The sequence below is a fragment of the Aulonocara sp. 'chitande type north' Nkhata Bay genome, linkage group LG3, assembly GCF_057382095.1.
Source record: "Aulonocara sp. 'chitande type north' Nkhata Bay isolate Kocher_YH1m ecotype deep benthic linkage group LG3, A_spYH_male_GT1.1, whole genome shotgun sequence".
Lineage (NCBI taxonomy): Eukaryota > Metazoa > Chordata > Actinopteri > Cichliformes > Cichlidae > Aulonocara > Aulonocara sp. 'chitande type north' Nkhata Bay.
The window spans coordinates 71,396,915-71,414,930 of record NC_141346.1 but is presented as its reverse complement, the minus strand read 5'-3'; the positions used below and the strand labels follow the sequence as shown (position 1 = coordinate 71,414,930).

Below are 18,016 nucleotides of genomic sequence, written 5' to 3'. Positions count from 1 at the left end.
ACAGGGCCCCCCAGACAGTTTAGCAGTCTATACAGGAGGCCGACCTTTGCAACATGTACTTCTATAATGACTTCACCATTTAGGTTATTTGGTTATGTTTCACCCTGGATTTTGTGTGATAATATTTATTTTGTCCACTGATTTAAAAACAACAAACTATATGAATATAAAACAGAGTGAACAACAAAACATCAGCTTTGGAAACTTTGATGTAAAATTCTGCAATTGTTTTCTCAGATATAGCATAAATCAAACTAACATACATCAGTGTGTTATTAATGTGCACACACACACACACACACACACACACACACACACACACACACACACACACACACACGTGTTACAATAAACAGCTCTTATGCTTCTGTATGATTCTCACTGCTTTCCATTTGCGTGTCCACAGGTTGCTGTAAGTGCTGCTTGACTGCAGTTTGCTCTCATTTCAAGTGGTTTGCTGTCACAAAGCCAACAGGAAGTCCGGCCATGGTTGAGCCAACTGAAGATGGGTTGAAGGTGGCGTCCTCGTTTCCTCTGTGAGTGCGAGAGGACAGACAAAGCAAACACCGTTTGGACAGCATTAAAATATTTACACTGATGATTAATGTTGTGTCTTTGCACCTGTAGCGATACATGTTGGAAAATGGAGACTTTAGCCACCAAGACTGACGTGCCTGGAAACTTCCCTGTGAGTACGCCCACAAAGACAGGAAACAGTTTAGCCACCGCGGTTAATCCTCCATCATCATCATCCAGTATTTTTCACATCTTTTCTTCTGCTGTTTCCCTTGTTGTCAGTCACGGGGTTTGTGACTGAAATGCGTGTGGTCGACGGGAAGCCTGACGAGTACGGCCTGAATCATTCCATCAACACCGGACGGAGTGAAACCTTTGTTGAAAACAGATTATATGGTAACGTTGCATTTAGCTTCAGTAAACTGTGAAGTTACAGCAGCAGATTTACATCACGTGGCTTCACAGGAAGTAGTCTGGACCTCAGCGCTGAGGTTCAAGCAGCTCTGCTTGCAGACGGCATCCTTCCTGAAAATGTTCTTCATCTTCCTAAAACCAGAACTTTTACATTGGTGCTGAAGTTCTATATAAAAACAGCCTGAAATACAAAGTGATGTTGTGCACTGATTACCTCACACTTTCCATGTTTCCTTCTACAGAGGAGTGTCCGCCTGAGTGTTTTGTCTGATCTGTTGTTGATCGTCTCATTGACACTGCATGCAGATCTGACACCAGGGCTGGACTGGGACAAAAAATGGTCCCGGGCATTTTGACTGGAGACCGGCCCCCCAGGTATTAAAGGAAAAACCATGAAGCCTTTGAATGAAAACAAACGCTGTTGTCACAGTGATGGACGCTGTCTTGTTGGTATACATGCATCAGTCTAATAAACTTAAACCTGCACCATCCTCCCTGTCCTGGTATTCTAAACAGGAAGTAGACTGTTGGTCGAGTTAACCTCCTGAACATCTACAACACACGGTGGAAACCTGACATTAAGACAGAGACTAGAGGTGAGACATGATCATTGCTGATTACTGATGACAGATTTAGATATGTTTTCATAAACCTTTCATTTGCCACATCAATAAACAGCACGGCAGGGCAAAATATGTTTTCTAACATGGCAACCTTTAAAAAGTGAAAGGAGACAGAAAGACAGCTGAGAAAGAATCAAACGGACTTTTTGATGCATTTTACACACAGTACTGGTGCAGAATCTAGAAAATGTGGGAAACACTGGCATCATATGCAGTACTTACTTCTGAAGAAATTATGATGGCACCCTAAAAAATGACTATGTACAATAATGGATTTCTATACATTTTACATCAGATGAAAACGTTTGTTGTAAGATTCAGATAATTATTTATTAAAAGTGAGACATTTTAAATGAGAACAAGAAAGAAAAGTATGTCTTTGTGCCCCCCTCTCCCTGTTAATGCCCTACCTGCCCCCCTGGCAACACTTTGCTAGACCCGCCCCTGCACAGTTACCAGCTGTCAGCTACACAAAAAAGGATCCTGGTGTTATTTGTCTCTCAGAAACAGTTCATAACTTCAACTCGTTTTTGTTTTGTCATGTTTTGTTCTTTACATTGTCTTTCTTCTATATAATTGTTAAACATTTAATAAATATGTCTACAAAAAGATTTTAAAAATCAGACATTTCACACAGACACCCAAATGATTTCTGACTGATGAAGGGGGCTGAAGGTGCCCTGCTCTTGCCCAGCTTCTGCTGCTCTCTCCCTGCTCACTGTCAGCAGCTGGCAGCCTCGGTCCTGCCTGAGACTCTTCATCTATCAGTGCCAAAGAATATGGGAAATAGCAACGCACAACATGCACATTACAAAACAAGCACATGAATCAGCATTACATTCATTAGTGAAGTGCTGACGTTCGTTCCTAAACTTTGGGCCTTAATTAACATCACTGTGAACTAATGTTTGCTTTGCTTCTTAACCAGTGAAGCAGCGAGGGGCTTTCTGAGGTTCCTGCTCGTAAATGCCCAAAATGAGTCGAGTATTTCTCTGCAACTACAAACTCTGCTTTCATCAGAGGTGTAAATATTACAGCACTGTGTCAGAGTCACTGAGGCTGGAACACAGAAAAAGGAAGTAGATGTATTTATTTTTAGACTTTATTGCCTGGAACCACTTTAAAAATACGCTTTGGGTCACAATTAACTGCAGAAACCAGGAATCCACATATGAACATTATCTGTGCAGAGATTTATGCTTCTGAAGGTAAACAGTGAAAACTTGCAGCACTAAATGCACAGATAGCCAGGCGTTTCACATTTTGGGACCATCTGCCAGTTTTCATTTCTTAGGTATTGAAGAGCAGAAATGATTGAATTTTATTTACATGCTTAAAAATGTTTGCTTTTGAATATTATTTGAAGAATTACCCACACACTCAGGCACTGTGGGCCTGTTTCCCTTTGCACAACCGAGTGTTGGAAATGGGCCTTTTCTCTTTAAACTCTGAGGGGCTGTAACTTTGGCTTCTATTGGCAGATTTGCATGATTGACCCTCTTTTTAAAATAGTTTTAGCCAAGAGAATCAAGCTAACATCACTGTTTTTACGTCAGCTCACGTCACACGAGCTGTTTCAAGAAAAGTCCTCCTGTCACACAGCAATGCCTACATCAATCACACCACTCTGCTTAAATAATAATAATAATGTTTAGTGAAGCAGGTGAAGCAAAGGGCTGCTTTTAATAGGCTGGGAGACCCAGGTGTGCTGCTTTAGCTGCTGAGCCTCTCATGCTAGCCTCCATCTATAAGCTGGGATCACAGGAGCACTGCAGTCCTGACTAGATCAAGGATTGTTATTCATGCAGGTGACAAAAGTTTACATTCACAGAGTCATAGGATTGAGCCTGGTTTGAAAAGCAGCTGTTTAATGCAGCTGCTTAGAGTTCACACACAGTAGAAGAATCAGACTTGAGTCACATTTCAAACACTGGAAAAATACTCAGCAAGTAACAATGAAAACAGCACAGACTCAGTATATCCTGTTCAGTCCTGTGTTTGATATGAATGTGCTGTTCAGAGAGGATCTCATGTCCTCTTTTACAAAGCCTTTGTTTCATGATGTTTGTGTATAAATGAATGTAGGTGTGTTTCTAAGTGTGAAGGAGCCCTGGGAGAAAAGACTGAAGCTTGTGCCAAAGAACAAACAGGAAAGAAAGATCAGCATTAATGAAGACGAGCACAGAAGGAGCCCAAGCACGTGTTGCTTTTTCAGATTTCTCTAAAAGTGTGTGTTCATTTGTTCCATCCTTCACAACAAACAACAGCTGACAGACACACATGCACTCTGTGTCACTTCACAGGGGCTGATGAAAGTGGACACAGTAAAGGGAGAGCTGGACCTGCTCTACACATCCTGCACTCTGTTAACAGACTTTATTCTGCAGCATCAACAGATAAAAATATATGAAGATATAGAAACGTTTAACATTGTGACTGTTCACATTAGTGAAGCTGTTACTTTGCTGCCAGGTGGGAAAAGAAGCCTAAAGCTGAGTCTGATTAAACATCTGCTGCACCAGAGAGTTTCATGGCCCTGCTTTATCCTGTGCTTGCTGACCACCTCGTCCTGAAACCTCTTCATCATCCTCACAGTTGTGTGAAGAAAGAGGGAAGCAGGTGGAAACCATCTGTGCTGCTGTGTTCACTTGTGTGTGTGCGTCTATGGTCATATCTAATGTGTACCTACAGACAAACACAAACACCTGGCATTGCACAAGAGTCTCTATGGAGCAACCTGCAGATGTCAGAGATGTGATTAGAGGGTAAAGTGGACTAGTGAGAGCATCTATGTTGTTGTTGTCTGCTGGGGGACAGCATCAGCTCCAGAGATGCATCAGGATCAGCAAACTAATCTGCAAGGCTGCAAGTGTCACTGAAGGAGTTTGAGTCAGTGAGGGACTCAAACTCACACAGCTGCTCAAGAAGGCTCAGCAGCTGCTGTATTTCCTGAGGAGGCTGAGGAAATTTGGTATGTTGGCCAAGATCCTCAGCAGGTTCTACAGCTGCACTGTGGAGAGCAGCCTGACAGCTGCATCACTGCATGGTACGGCAGCACTACTGCAAACCGCAAACGCCTGCAGAGAGTGATAACAACTGTGGAGAAGATCATCAGGACCCCGCTGCCCTCTCTGCAGAGCAGCTACCATCACAGAGTCCAGAGGAGAGACACACCTCTGCCCTCGAGACGAAGGTTCAGAAGTGTGAAATGTAGAACATCCAGACTCAACAACTCCATCTTCCCCACTGCTATCAGACTCCTGAACAGCTGACCGACCTCAAACTGCAGTTTGCACATCAGGTCACTTTGCACACTAAGTTCATTTTGCACATTAAACTCCATGTACATCCATGTACATCGACATCTGCAGACCACACGTGTCTTCAGTTACTTATTTGTACTTATTTGCAGTTATTTATCTTTTTATTTTATTTTTTTAAGTTATTTCTTATCCTTATTTTATCTTTTTATTTATTCTTATCTTGTTCTTTTAACCATTATCTAACTTGGCATTGTGCACGGTGTGTTTAGATTCAGTTTAAATTCAGGGACACGGAGCCCCTGTTGATCCTCTACCTAATCACACGAGCCACGGTGTGAGAACGGGTGTGGGTCACAATCAGCCAAGGTTTTGGGTGAACCCATTGTGAGATCTAGCCCCACGCTATCATGTGATTTCCTGTGATCAAATGTCCCAGGATGTAAGTGGGCGTTAAGACGTCCATGTCCCTCTTCAAGCAACTTAAAGAAGTCCAGACGCTTTTCTTTCCAAGCTCCTTCAACAACATCATTCATAGAACAACTTCCAGCTTCTTTTGCTCGGCTACAGTTTGGATGGATTTGCAGATGCAACAAGACTAAAATGGTTAGGGTCAGGAGGTCAAAGGTCAGAGCTCCTGTGGGTCTGAGGGCGGCCTCACGCTGGAGAAGGATGAAGGAGTCTGACCTGAGCCAGTGTTTGACATGAACACATCAGCACTGCTGTCAGTGAGCCTAACGACAGCCGTTAGCATCATTTCAGTGTTTCAGTCATAAAAACACTTCCTGTCACTGTGGTGGTTACAGTGACATCATGCAGTTTGTGCTTTGACCTCCAGAGGGCGACAAATCAGCACAGACAGAGAGCTCCATTCAAACTTTGCTGCCATCAGGAATAATTCTTCAAATATAATCATCAGTGTTTGAGCAGTTATGATATCAGGGACAATCTAGACATGTGTGACAATACTGAACATGTCACATGACACACCTCAAACATCATGTGATCCACTCTCAGTCTGCACTTTCATTCATGACTTCAGCAGGTTGAAATGAGCTTTGAAGAAACATTCAGTGAAATAAATCTTTCATGGATTCATGTGAGCAGCAGATGAACTTTGTACCAACAACATCTTCAATAACAGAGTCTGAATGAAGCTCAGGTGTTGATGCTGCTCACTGATTGGACGCTTGGTTTCAGCTCTGCTCTCAGTCTTTACTGCACAGGTGAAGGTAGAAAGTGTGACTGGATCTATAGACTGGAAACAGAGAAACATGCTGAACATTTGAAGCTTTGCAGCAGAAATGTTCATGTTACAAATACAGCAGAGCTGATCTGGGATCAGTGTGTTCACACCTGCAGCTACAACAAGGTTTCATGTCTCCACACGTCAGCATGTGAACTTTACTCTGACTCAGTCTGAGCAGTCAGACGGCATATTTTTAAAGTTAACACATCAGCACACACAGAGCTGAGCCCCTCCCACCTGTGCTGAGTTTCAGGTGGAGCCCCGCCTCCTTCCAGGAAGCAGCTCACCTGTGTGTCCGTGTTTAGTGTCCAGGTGTGGAGTGGAGCTTGTTGTTGGTGTGTGAAGAAACTGTAAGTTTGCTTTGTTTCCTCCTTTAACAGTTTGTCTTTAGGAACTTTACTGTTTGTTCAGCTCGTGTTTGATTTCTTCACACAACAAACTGTGTGTGTTTGTATTTCCGGTCTCTCCATTAAAGTCAGTGTGTAATGTTTCCTGGCTAACATCAGCTGTGTGCAGCTTAGTTCAGCACAAATCTGCCGCTCCATAGTTCACGGTAACGGACTCACAGCTGGACCAACGAGGCCGAGTGTGTCCGCCACTCTGAGCTACGTTCGTGTTTGTGTACTTGTAGTTTGTACTTTGAGTTCACTCAGAGCCCACAGAGGACGCAGCGTACGTGATGACGTCACAGCCCTTTACCTCCTTTACTGTCACTGTGATTAATATTTACACACGAGACACCTGCAGAGCTCTGACGCTGAGCTAGCACACACCATGCTAACACTAAGCTAACGCTAAGCTAACACTAAGCTAACACTAAGAGTTCTTACAGACACGAGTTAAAAAGCTGCTTTTAGTGTGTGATCAGAGTCCAGGACTGAGAGCAGCAGCAGAGCTGATGGATGATGAATTACTGGATGGAAGAAGCTTCTCATTAGCAGTGAATCAGTGTGTGTGCAGTTCTCTGCAAACTCAGCAGCAAGAATTAGTGTGAAGCTTTAACTCTGCTGATCCTCTTTGAATCCTGGATCAGCTGAAAGGTTTAAAATGTTGTTCACACGTGTTGGACTGACTGAAGCTTCCAGTCACAGTGAATCAGTGTGTGTCAGTGAATGCATCGTGTGTGCTTCAGGCTCCATCTAGTGGACTGATAGCAGAGCAGCTGATGGCAGCTTCCTCTGCCTCACACTGCTGTCTGACTGCATCCAGCTGACACTGAGATGAAGCAGGAAAGAAGCAGCTGATATTTGGACAGCACACATGATGAAAGGAGGATTTCAGCTGATGTGCACATGAATGATTTGTGTTTCCTCTGCAGGTAGAAAGTGTGTGTGAGCTGAATTGAGCAGCATGGATCAGTGTGAGGACAGAGAGGTGGGAGTCCCTCCCTCTAAAAGCACTCTGTGTGGGGAACATGAGAGCCAGACCAAAGCTCAGAGGTGAGATGACCATCTCTAACTGTCCATGACTCTTCTCCATGTCACAGCTCAGCACTCACATCACTGCTGCATCATTATTCACAGGAACCAGCCTGGACCTCCACCCAGCTCTGTGTCCTCTAAGAGCAAGCGGGTGAAGCATTTCTTTCGTAATTTAGGGCAAAAAAAGTCATCTGACGAAAAGTAAGTTCATGTCAGTATTAAAATGTTTGAAATTTTAATCAGCTTTTACTATTTAACAATTTATACTTTATTTATACTTTTTATGTAATGTATTGGACACATTGGATGTGACACATGTTTCATGTTCACTTACTTTTAGCGTCAATCAGAAACCACCCAGCTCTGTGTCCTTAAGGAGTGACTGGTCTGCTGGTCGCTTCATTAAATTTAAATCCCAGCCTGTGTCTGCTGCAGAGAGGTGAGCTGTTAGCAACATGAACTCTTTGATTTAACTGCTCGATGTTGTTGGATATAAACTACAAACACGTCGTTCCCTCAGTCCCATTTAAACTGTCTTTTAAAACAAGCCTTTGATTTCTAAACAACTGAAAACCCACTTCAGCAAACAGGAAGTGATCAGAGCGTCCGTCCACTTCCTGTCAGGCCCTGCAAACATTTCATATTGAAGAAAAGTAGCTGACATCTCACATTTTTACTCCACCACATTCAACCATTTTGACATTTTACAGCATGAAACTCTTGTCACATGACTCCTGTTATGTTATAGAGTCATGTGACCACCAGGGAGGGATTTGTATGGATGAAACACATTCAAATCAATCTGATTCATCAATGGAAACATTTTTGGTGTAAATGCAGCAACACTGAAAACGCTGAAGATAAAAACACAACAGATGAAATATGAACAAATCGAGGCTTTGAATACACGTGTGTGTGTTTGAGACACAGAGATAAATGGATTGTGTGTCTGTCCTATTGCTGCGTGAGGATTTTATTGTAGATTTTGTGCGTGTACACTTTTGACCACGAAGGTGTTGAAAGGGCGTAAAACAGTTGGAGGCACCAGAGTGAACACTAGTGCTGTCAGTAGATTAAAACATGACTAATTAATGACACAATCTTCTGTCATTAATCCTGATTAATCACAATTACTTGATCAATAGCTGCAGTTACATTTTTCCAACTTTATATTTAAGCCTGTAACAGACGTTTACACCATATAATGAAGTCAATGCAGAATAAACACAAAGAATGTTAAACGCTTCAATTCAAAGAGACTTTGAATAGTTTTCAGTCTTTAACTCAGCTTCTCTGCTGTAAATACAACTTTGGAACAAACATATATACTAAAAGCTAAGTGTGCACTAATATATAATAATATATAATCTATATTACTGCTGTTAATGAAAATGTTTAATCAGACTCATCACAGGGTTACTGTGGATTAATTTGGATTAATCACCATTAAACATCATTTTTAATGTAAACGAATCAAATTTCATTTCATGAGCAAACAGACTCGAGAGAAAAGGGCAAATTTACACACTTAACATGTTTATTGAACATGTAAACATTGATTAACCTCCTGAATGAGCCGACCCCCCCAGGGACAGTCCTGCATGCTAATGATGGGCTCTGCTCTGTACCTGCAGGATTCTGTCAGCCACAAACTCCTCAGCTGATCCTGAATCTGAGCCCATCTGTCAAACAATCATTTTCTTCACAGGTCTGTGGAGGTGGCACTGATCCTGCAGCAGTCTAACACACTCTGTCACTCTTCTTCAAGTCTTTGACACGAGGAACCAAAACTATGTTATTAACAACACTAACAGGTCTGCAGTTTGTCCACTTGGCAGTTGTGTCATCAGTGCTTTGCATTGTTGTGATATTTTAAGCTGGAAGTGCTTCGGTGAAAAGAAAATTCCTTCTGTCACGATGTGCAGAATCCTTCATGTTGGTCGGCTGGTCCGTCTTGTTATTTTTTTAATACTCAAACTTTCCATCGAGAGGTCAGTGTGTGTTTGTCATCTTCCATATTGAGCTGATTGGTTCAGCTGCCGTCACTAACAGATGTGCTGCACATCTGCACGTGTGCAAAGGTAACTCTACTCGGACAAACTGCTCGAAGTGCGTTGATAGAAACATTTCAGGGATTTTGAGTCGTTCTGCTCTCCAGATGTGTCGTGTTAAAGGTTTTTATCATGTTAATCATGATAACAGATGAACCCCTAACCCTAACCCTACATGTTAATTTTGACAGCACTGGTAAATCCTTTTTAATGTTCTTCTGTCAGATCATTGATTAGACTCGACTCCAAATACGAGACTCGGAAAACTCAAATGAAAACTCAAATCAAAGCAATGAGAAAAGGACTTCTTGTGTTAGAATGAAAACATATGGAAGTGGTCAGGTTTCAAACACTCGTTGAATCTACTGCACAGTTACATTCAGGGACCTTTGGCCTCCTGAGAGCATTAGTTGATGGTTCATCACAGTTTTCTCAAAGTTTCCTCTGAGCTTCTGCAGCATCATCACTTCCATCACTGATGAAAGAAAGTTCATAGAAAACAGAAAATATATCTTCAGAATCTGAGAGTCTAAAACTTGACAGACTTGATTCAGATGAAGTTATTTGAGCAGAAACTCCTGGATCTTTATCCTGTGTTGATCTAATCCTTCATGGTTCCTCCACAGAGTGGAGCAGCAGAGCTCAGAGGTTCCCAGTGGTCAGTCTGCCCAGCAGCATCAAACACAGCTGGACTCCATATTTATGGTCTGTACATGTACAACAACTACTTTATTATTAATAATAATGCATTTATTTATAGGTCCCTTTCAGAACACCAAGGACTCTGTGGACTAAATGACCAAAAGAAACAAACTTTGAAATCAGACGGTGCAAATGTGATCACAGGGAAACGTTTTAAACATCGAGGCTTTAAACAGAAACCAAAGTGAAACAGTTTGTAGTCGAGATCAGTGGGGATGAAGCTGAATAACTGTTTCTTCAATAACTTTGAGCTCTTAAAAAACAAAAACTAGCTGAAAGTCTGGCTGCTCTTATGAAAAGTACAGAGAAATTATGGGTCGCTCAACACTTGTGCACAATATAAGAGTTTAAATAAATCTAAAGAATAACTCAAAGTCCTACAATCATACTGATAAAGTCATCTACAGCTAACTATCCAAGTGGATTTGTTTAAGACAGCTCCATCTGCTGGTGGCCCTCTGCAGGTGCATGAAAGGGGCGTGTTTATAGTGAAAGTAGTAGAGAAAGTAAACCCCACGGGAAGGAGGAGGACTCTCAGCAGCTTCCAGCTCATATTCAGACATTTGACTTCTCACTGAAAGCAGCAAGTTTGAGTGTCTGTACCTTAGTTAGAAGAGATAACATGTCAGTAGTAATTAGAGTTGATTGAGCAATGCTGTCCTTGTAATGTAGTTTATGATTTTTATACATCTTTTTATGGACAAGTCCAGTTTTTCTGTAGAGCCTCTCAAGTTGGTGACAGCAGCAGTGGAAGTTCACGTGTAAACCAGAGCAGCAAATCAGGTCCAAATGTGTTGTTCACAGTGAGTGGGATCATCATTGGCTGCTATGTTAACCTCCTGCAGCAGGATGTCTTTGGTCAGAGAATGGATAGATCACTAAGTCATTGTTGAGTTTAGGGAGACAGTAGACAGTTGGAGGAGGTTCAGCCAGTTGACACACAGTAGATAAAATAACTGAAGGCAGGAGCAGACACCTGTATGACTTTCCACCTCTCACATAGATTATTTCCCTGGGCAGCGCCACAGGGCTGGTAGATGTAAACAAAGCTGGAGGAGAGGATTTATTCATCTGAGAAAAGTCACAGAGTTGTGTCTTGATGCTCAATCATCCAGGTACGTAAATCCCAGAAAGCTTGATTCTGTTCATCTGGATGTTTTCAGTGGGAGAAACGTTTCATCATCATCAGGTGACTTCTTCAGTCTCAGCTGACTGCAGGTTTCAATCTCATAAACAGGACATTTGTATGACTGAAACCAGCCCACTGAAGGAACAATGGGCTGGGAGGTCAGTTCATTGATCATTGGTACGCATATTGTCAGGACCATTGATCAATGGTTGTTGATCAATGGTCATGAGTCCAGTTCACAGAGAGCTGGGGAATGGCTGCAATCACAGCATTGTAAGATGGTGAAAAATGTACCCTTAGGCCCCTCCTCCATTCAGAGATGGTCTTTCCTTTTCACATAAATGGCCTCCTTGACTCCGCCCTCAAACCAGCGTTCACATTTACTCAGGACCTTCTTGATGTGAAGTTATTCTGCTTCGCTGGCTGCTGTGTCTGTGGGGATGGTGTTTGTTCTGTGTTGTAGTGTCCTGATGACGCCCAGTTTGTGCTCCAGTGGATGATGAGAGTCAAACCTTAAATACTGATCTGTATGTGTAAACAGAGTGAACCTTTAAGACCAGTTGTCTGTACGATCAACTCAGTCACCTGAAACATCTCCAAGTTTCTGGCTTTGATCATCAACCTGTTGGTAGTTCAGCTCTGAACACCAGTGAAATGTTTCTCCCACTGAAATCGCTGCATTCATATGAACAGCATCAACGTTTTGGGATCATGGAGTTGTGGACAAAGTCTCAGTTAATCAGATAAAGTCAAACCTATAATTGGTAAAGAGTTCGTGGATGATATGCCCCTTGATCGTAAAGAAGTGGATGTTGTGGATACTGAGGTTCAGAGTGGTGGGTCATTCATAAATATTCTGTTCCAGCTGCTGGAGGACAACATCATCACTTTTGTGAAGAACGAGCTGAAGAAGATCCAGAAGGCTCTGAATCCAAATAAGCCCCAGTGCTTGGAGTTTCAGAGGGAGGATGATGAGCAGAGGAGAAACAGCAGAGAGGCATTTGTGAAGATCACAGTGGACTTCCTGAGGAGAATGAAGCAGGAGGAGCTGGCTGACCGTCTGCAGAGACGTAAGAGGATTTATCTAAAGATTTAAGCTGCTGGATAAATGAGACACTTGTGACACCAGTGTGTTCAGTCATTTCTCAGTGGGTCAGAAATTGTCATCAGCATTTTGTAAAATGTGATTGTTAAAGTTGTATTTTTATTATTATTATTCAGAACTTCCAGCTGCTGTTTGTCATCGTAAACTTAAGTCTAAGCTGAAGAAGTTGTTCCAGTGTGTGTTTGAGGGCATCGCTAAAGCAGGAAACCCAACCCTCCTGAATCAGATCTACACAGAGCTCTACATCACAGAGGGAGGGACTGCAGAGGTCAATGATGAACATGAGGTCAGACAGATTGAAACAGCATCCAGGAAACCAGACAGACCAGAAACAACCATCAGACAAGAAGACATCTTTAAAGCCTCACCAGGAAGAGACGAACCAATCAGAACAGTGCTGACAAAGGGAGTGGCTGGCATTGGGAAAACAGTCTTAACACAGAAATACAGCCTGGACTGGGCTGAAGACAAAGCCAACCAGGACATCCAGTTCATATTTCCATTCACTTTCAGAGAGCTGAATGTGCTGAAAGAGGAAAAGTTCAGCTTGGTGGGACTTGTTCATCACTTCTTTACTGAAACCAAAGAAGCAGGAATCTGCAGCTTTGAAGACTTCCAGGTTGTGTTCATCTTTGATGGTCTGGATGAGTGTCGACTTCCTCTGGACTTCCACAAAACTACAATCCTAACTGACCCTAGAAAGTCCACCTCAGTGGATGTGCTGCTGATAAACCTCATCAGGGGGAAACTGCTTCCCTCTGCTCGCCTCTGGATAACCACACGACCTGCAGCAGCCAATCAGATCCCTCCTGACTGTGTTGGCATGGTGACAGAGGTCAGAGGGTTCACTGACCCACAGAAGGAGGAGTACTTCAGGAAGAGATTCAGAGATGAGGAGCAGGCCAGCAGGATCATCTCCCACATCAAGACATCACGAAGCCTCCACATCATGTGCCACATCCCAGTCTTCTGCTGGATCACTGCTACAGTTCTGGAGGATGTGCTGGAAACCAGAGAGGGAGGACAGCTGCCCAAGACCCTGACTGAGATGTACATCCACTTCCTGGTGGTTCAGGCCAAAGTGAAGAAGGTCAAGTATGATGGAGGAGCTGAGACAGATCCACACTGGAGTCCTGAGAGCAGGAAGATGATGGAGTCTCTGGGAAAACTGGCTTTTGATCAGCTGCAGAAAGGAAAGCTGATCTTCTATGAATCAGACCTGACAGAGTGTGGCATCGATATCAGAGCAGCCTCAGTGTACTCAGGAGTGTTCACACAGATCTTTAAAGAGGAGAGAGGACTGTACCAGGACAAGGTGTTCTGCTTCATCCATCTGAGTGTTCAGGAGTTTCTGGCTGCTCTTCATGTCCATCTGACCTTCATCAACTCTGGACTCAATCTGCTGGAACAACAACAAACAACATCCCAGAAGTCTGAAACAGGAGATTCTGCAGAGAAACACTTCTACCAGAGTGCTGTGAACAAGGCCTTACAGAGTCTAAATGGACACCTGGACTTGTTCCTCCGCTTCCTCCTGGGTCTTTCCCTGCAGACCAATCAGACTCTCCTACGAGCCCTGATGACACAGACAGGAAGTAGCTCACTGACCAATCAGGAAACAGTCCAGTACATCAAGGAGAAGCTCAGTGAGAATCTGTCTGCAGAGAAAAGCATCAATCTGATCCACTGTCTGAATGAACTGAATGATCGTTCTCTAGTGGAGGAGATCCAACAATACAGGACTTCAGGAAGTCTCTCCACAGGTAAACTGTCTCCTGCTCAGTGCTCAGCTCTGACCTTCATCTTACTGTCATCAGAAGAAGATCTGGATGAGTTTGACTTCAAGAAATACTCTGCTTCAGAGAAGGCTCTTCTGAGGATGCTGCCAGTGGTCAAAGCCTCCAACAAAGCTCTGTGAGTAAACATGTTGTCATCGCTTCATTGTTAAAATCATGGGAAATAAATCAGAAATGCTGAGTTCAAAGAGCACTGTAACATTTTTTTAAAATAGTAAATTAAATGATCATCAGTCACTCGGTAAATATATGGTAGTTTTAATGTTTCACTCCAGCATTTCTAAAACACACTTTGTTCTGTAACTCTTATCAAAGGACAATCCAGACCCAGCCTATAAGAACATGAGCTCTGATGCTTCAGCCCCTCTGACAGGTTTATTATCCTCAGCTTGTTCACTTGTCTCCAACTCCAGGAGTTTGGTTGTTTTATTCTAAAGCACAAACTTCACCTGCCAGACTTCACCTACATCTTTTTCTGATGTTCATAATTTAAGTTCAAGTTTGTATCTCACTTTCAGTGCACACTCTCCCTTTTTAAATATAAATCTCTGCTGTGCTGTCATGTTTTCATCCCGTATGGAGGGAGAAACTCGGTCTTCATTACTGAAATTGCCTCTAAGGTCGTGTTTCTTGTCAGTAACCATATGTAACTGTAAGGCTTCCATAACCAGTGTTATCACAGAATTACAGTGGGTTCACTCTGGGTCCTCTACAGTTTCTTCCCACTGTCCACAGACATGCAGTTAGGTTACCTGGTGATCTAAACTTCATGCAGGTGTGAGTGAGAGTGGTTGTCTGTCCCTCTGTGGGCTTAGTGGAAGAGACTGGATGGATCTCTGCTTTGTCTTTGATATATGCTGACAGCAAACATTCTCCATGAAGTCTGCATTTCAGCTCATCTCCTTTATACACACCTTTAACAGGAAGAGTTTTATACAGCTAGTGTTTAAAATCAAGTGTTATTCACAATACACAGGTAATGAGCATGATTATTGAATTACTAAAATTTTCTAAAATAATTGTTTTAGTTAATATTGTATGACAGTGTACACAGAATTATTAGCTCAGTAGGCAGAGTGGTCGCCCCATGATCATAAGGTCAGGGGTCGAATCCACCGAATAGTTACCTTGTGGTACCCCTGAGCAAGGTACCATCAAGGTACCAATCATGTGCACTGGACTGGTAGCACTCATAGTCTCATAGGTTTAAATAAATTAAAAAAAAAAAGGGTTCAACATATAAACAAATTTAATTTGATCACATATATTGTTTGTTTTTTTTTGTTTTTGTTTTTTTTCCTTTCTCTCACAGACTGAGCAGCTGTAACGTCTCAGAGGAAGGCTGTGAAAATTTGTTGTCAGTGGTCAGCTCCCAGTCCTGTAGTCTGAGAGAGCTGGACCTGAGTACCGACAGCCTGAAGGCTTCAGCAGTAAAGCTTCTGTCTGCTGCAGTGGAGAGTCCACATGCCAAACTGAATGTTCTGAGGTCAGATCAATTTGTATTATGTTTAGTTCTGTTTGTTTATGTGTTTGATGTTTGTTTTTGTTTATGTCTTTATCCAGTTATCCTTGTTTCATAGCATTTTTATTCATTTCAAAGTTAAACAGAAGTTTTACTAACCTGCTCAGCACAAGACAATAAGCTATTGCACCTTGATTACACTTTAACAACAATCTTTATTCATGTTTTTATCTTCAGACTTAACATCTGTGAACTCTCAGAGGAAAACTGTGAAGCTCTGTCCTCAGTTCTCAGCTCGCAGTCCTCTAGTCTGACAGAGCTGGACCTGAGTATCAGAAAGCTGCAGGATTCAGGAGTGAAGCTTCTGTCTGCTGGACTACAACGTTTAAACTGTAAACTGAATACTCTGAGGTCAGATCAGAAAACATTTAGTTTTTAGAATTATTAATTAAAGTTCATACATATGATGTTGTATCTTAGTATGTTTATGTTTCCTTTAAAAATAGAAAGTCAACATTTAATGTTGTGAAATGTATTAACAAACTCTACATTAGTATTTGTTGTATAGACTGTCTTTTATTTTTCAGACTGAGTGGCTGTAACCTGTCAGAGAGAAGCTGTGAAGCTCTGTGCTCAGTCCTCAGCTCCCAGTCCTCCAGTCTGAGAGAGCTGGACCTGAGTAACTCTGACCTGCAGGATTCAGGAGTGAAGCTTCTGTCCGCTGGACTAAAGAGTTCACAGTGTGCAGTGGAAACTCTCAGGTCAGGATTCAAACTTTTCCACAGATGATCATTTGAAATGTGATTTATATTATTGTATAAACAGGTAACTTTTACAGCTGTCAAGTGAACTTTTATTCACATTTGAGTGGATAATTGGACTCTGAATTACTAAAAGTTGTTATAGTCATGTCTCTGTTTATTTAAAAAAATATTTCATGTACTGCCTAATTTAAAGATTTAGGCTCCTTTGGGCCCATAATATATATATTTGATTTCTTTGTGAATGAAATTAGGAGGATATTGGCGACTGCTGATTGGCTCGCTGTTTGTTTTTTATTCACAGTACTTAATTTTAAAGGCTGATTTCTCAAAATGAGATGTTTATCTTTTCTTCTACAACACGTGGAGCCACCAAATCTTCTTGCTTGATTTATTCATTACAGTTTGATTTAAAGAATATTAGACTCGTAACATAATAAATATATTTATTTCACTTCTTCTTGAGAGAAAGAAAGGGATGGCTGGGTGAGCTCCAGTGGTTCATCCCAGCAGAGAGAGCGGCACACTGGGCTGCAAATGATCACAGTAGTAATGGCCATAGTTTGATAAAACAGGCAGTCTTACCCTGTAGATAATACAGGGTTCTGGTGCCGATGTGGGGGAGGGGAGTCGCCCGGTACTAACTACATACTACTAACTACCTCATCCAGATGTCTTCCCTACTAAACCTGATAAGAAGTAACTGCAGTAGCCTTATAGGTCAAATCAGTTTCACCTGTTAAAGTTAGCTCCACTATTAATTAGGGGTGGGGGAAAAAATCGATACTGTGTAGTATCGTGATATTTTGTTTGCTAATAATGTATCGATACAGGGACAGCAGAAATCGATATTTTGTTACAAACAATTTTTTCTCTGAAGTCAACATGCTCTGGAGTCAGAGCATGTTGACTTCAGAGCATGTTGATCCTTTTTCTGAGCAACAATCCTGACATTCCTTCACTGTCCAAATGTGTTTAACTTTTTTTTTGGCAGCAATAAACATGACAGTTTACTTATTTTAATTTAAGACATGTTTAATTTTAATTAAGTTTGAAACTTTTTTATTTAATGTAAAATTATATATTTTTTTAAATTTACTTTCAAATTCTTCAGTTGCTGAAGGGGCTGCATAGTTTTCATAAATTGCATAGTTCAGAATAGCTATAATTGTACCAGATGGTTGCATTCAGTTAAGTTGGACTAGACTGTAATACAAACCGTTCAGTTTGTCAACAATAAAACTGACTGAAATGAGAGAAAGACTGAGTGTGAGACTTTGATATTAGATAAAATGAATATTGATAAAGTTTACCTTTATGTGCAGAATTTAAATATCGCAAAATATTTTAAAAAATCGCAATAATATCGTATCGTGCGTTAAGTATTGTGATAATATCGTATCGCGAGTTGTATGGTGATTCCCACCTCTACTATTAATGGTGTCACTTGTTATTTCTGGGATGAGTTTAGTAGCCTGAACAGCTGCTTAAAGGAAAGTAATTAAATAATAAAAATAACCTAAGTCC

General features: G+C 41.7%; 1 protein-coding gene across 6 annotated transcripts in view; it reads left to right on the top strand.

The window, feature by feature from the left end:
* LOC147336918 (protein NLRC3-like) overlaps nt 1-18,016 on the top strand; it is a 1,139,417-nt gene that overhangs the window by 921,652 nt on the left and 199,749 nt on the right. For 2 of the 6 annotated variants that reach the window (XM_086287122.1, XM_086287107.1), the window contains one exon: nt 16,316-16,489. In XM_086287122.1, the coding sequence (XP_086143248.1) occupies nt 16,316-16,489 (174 nt within the window). Of the gene's footprint in view, nt 1-7,403; nt 7,502-7,585; nt 7,685-7,823; nt 7,923-10,160; nt 10,240-12,230; nt 12,436-12,586; nt 14,385-15,578; nt 15,753-15,965; nt 16,140-16,315; nt 16,490-18,016 lie in introns of those variants that run through there. The other 4 variants (XM_086287109.1, XM_086287130.1, XM_086287114.1 and 1 more) reach the window with 4 other exon arrangements.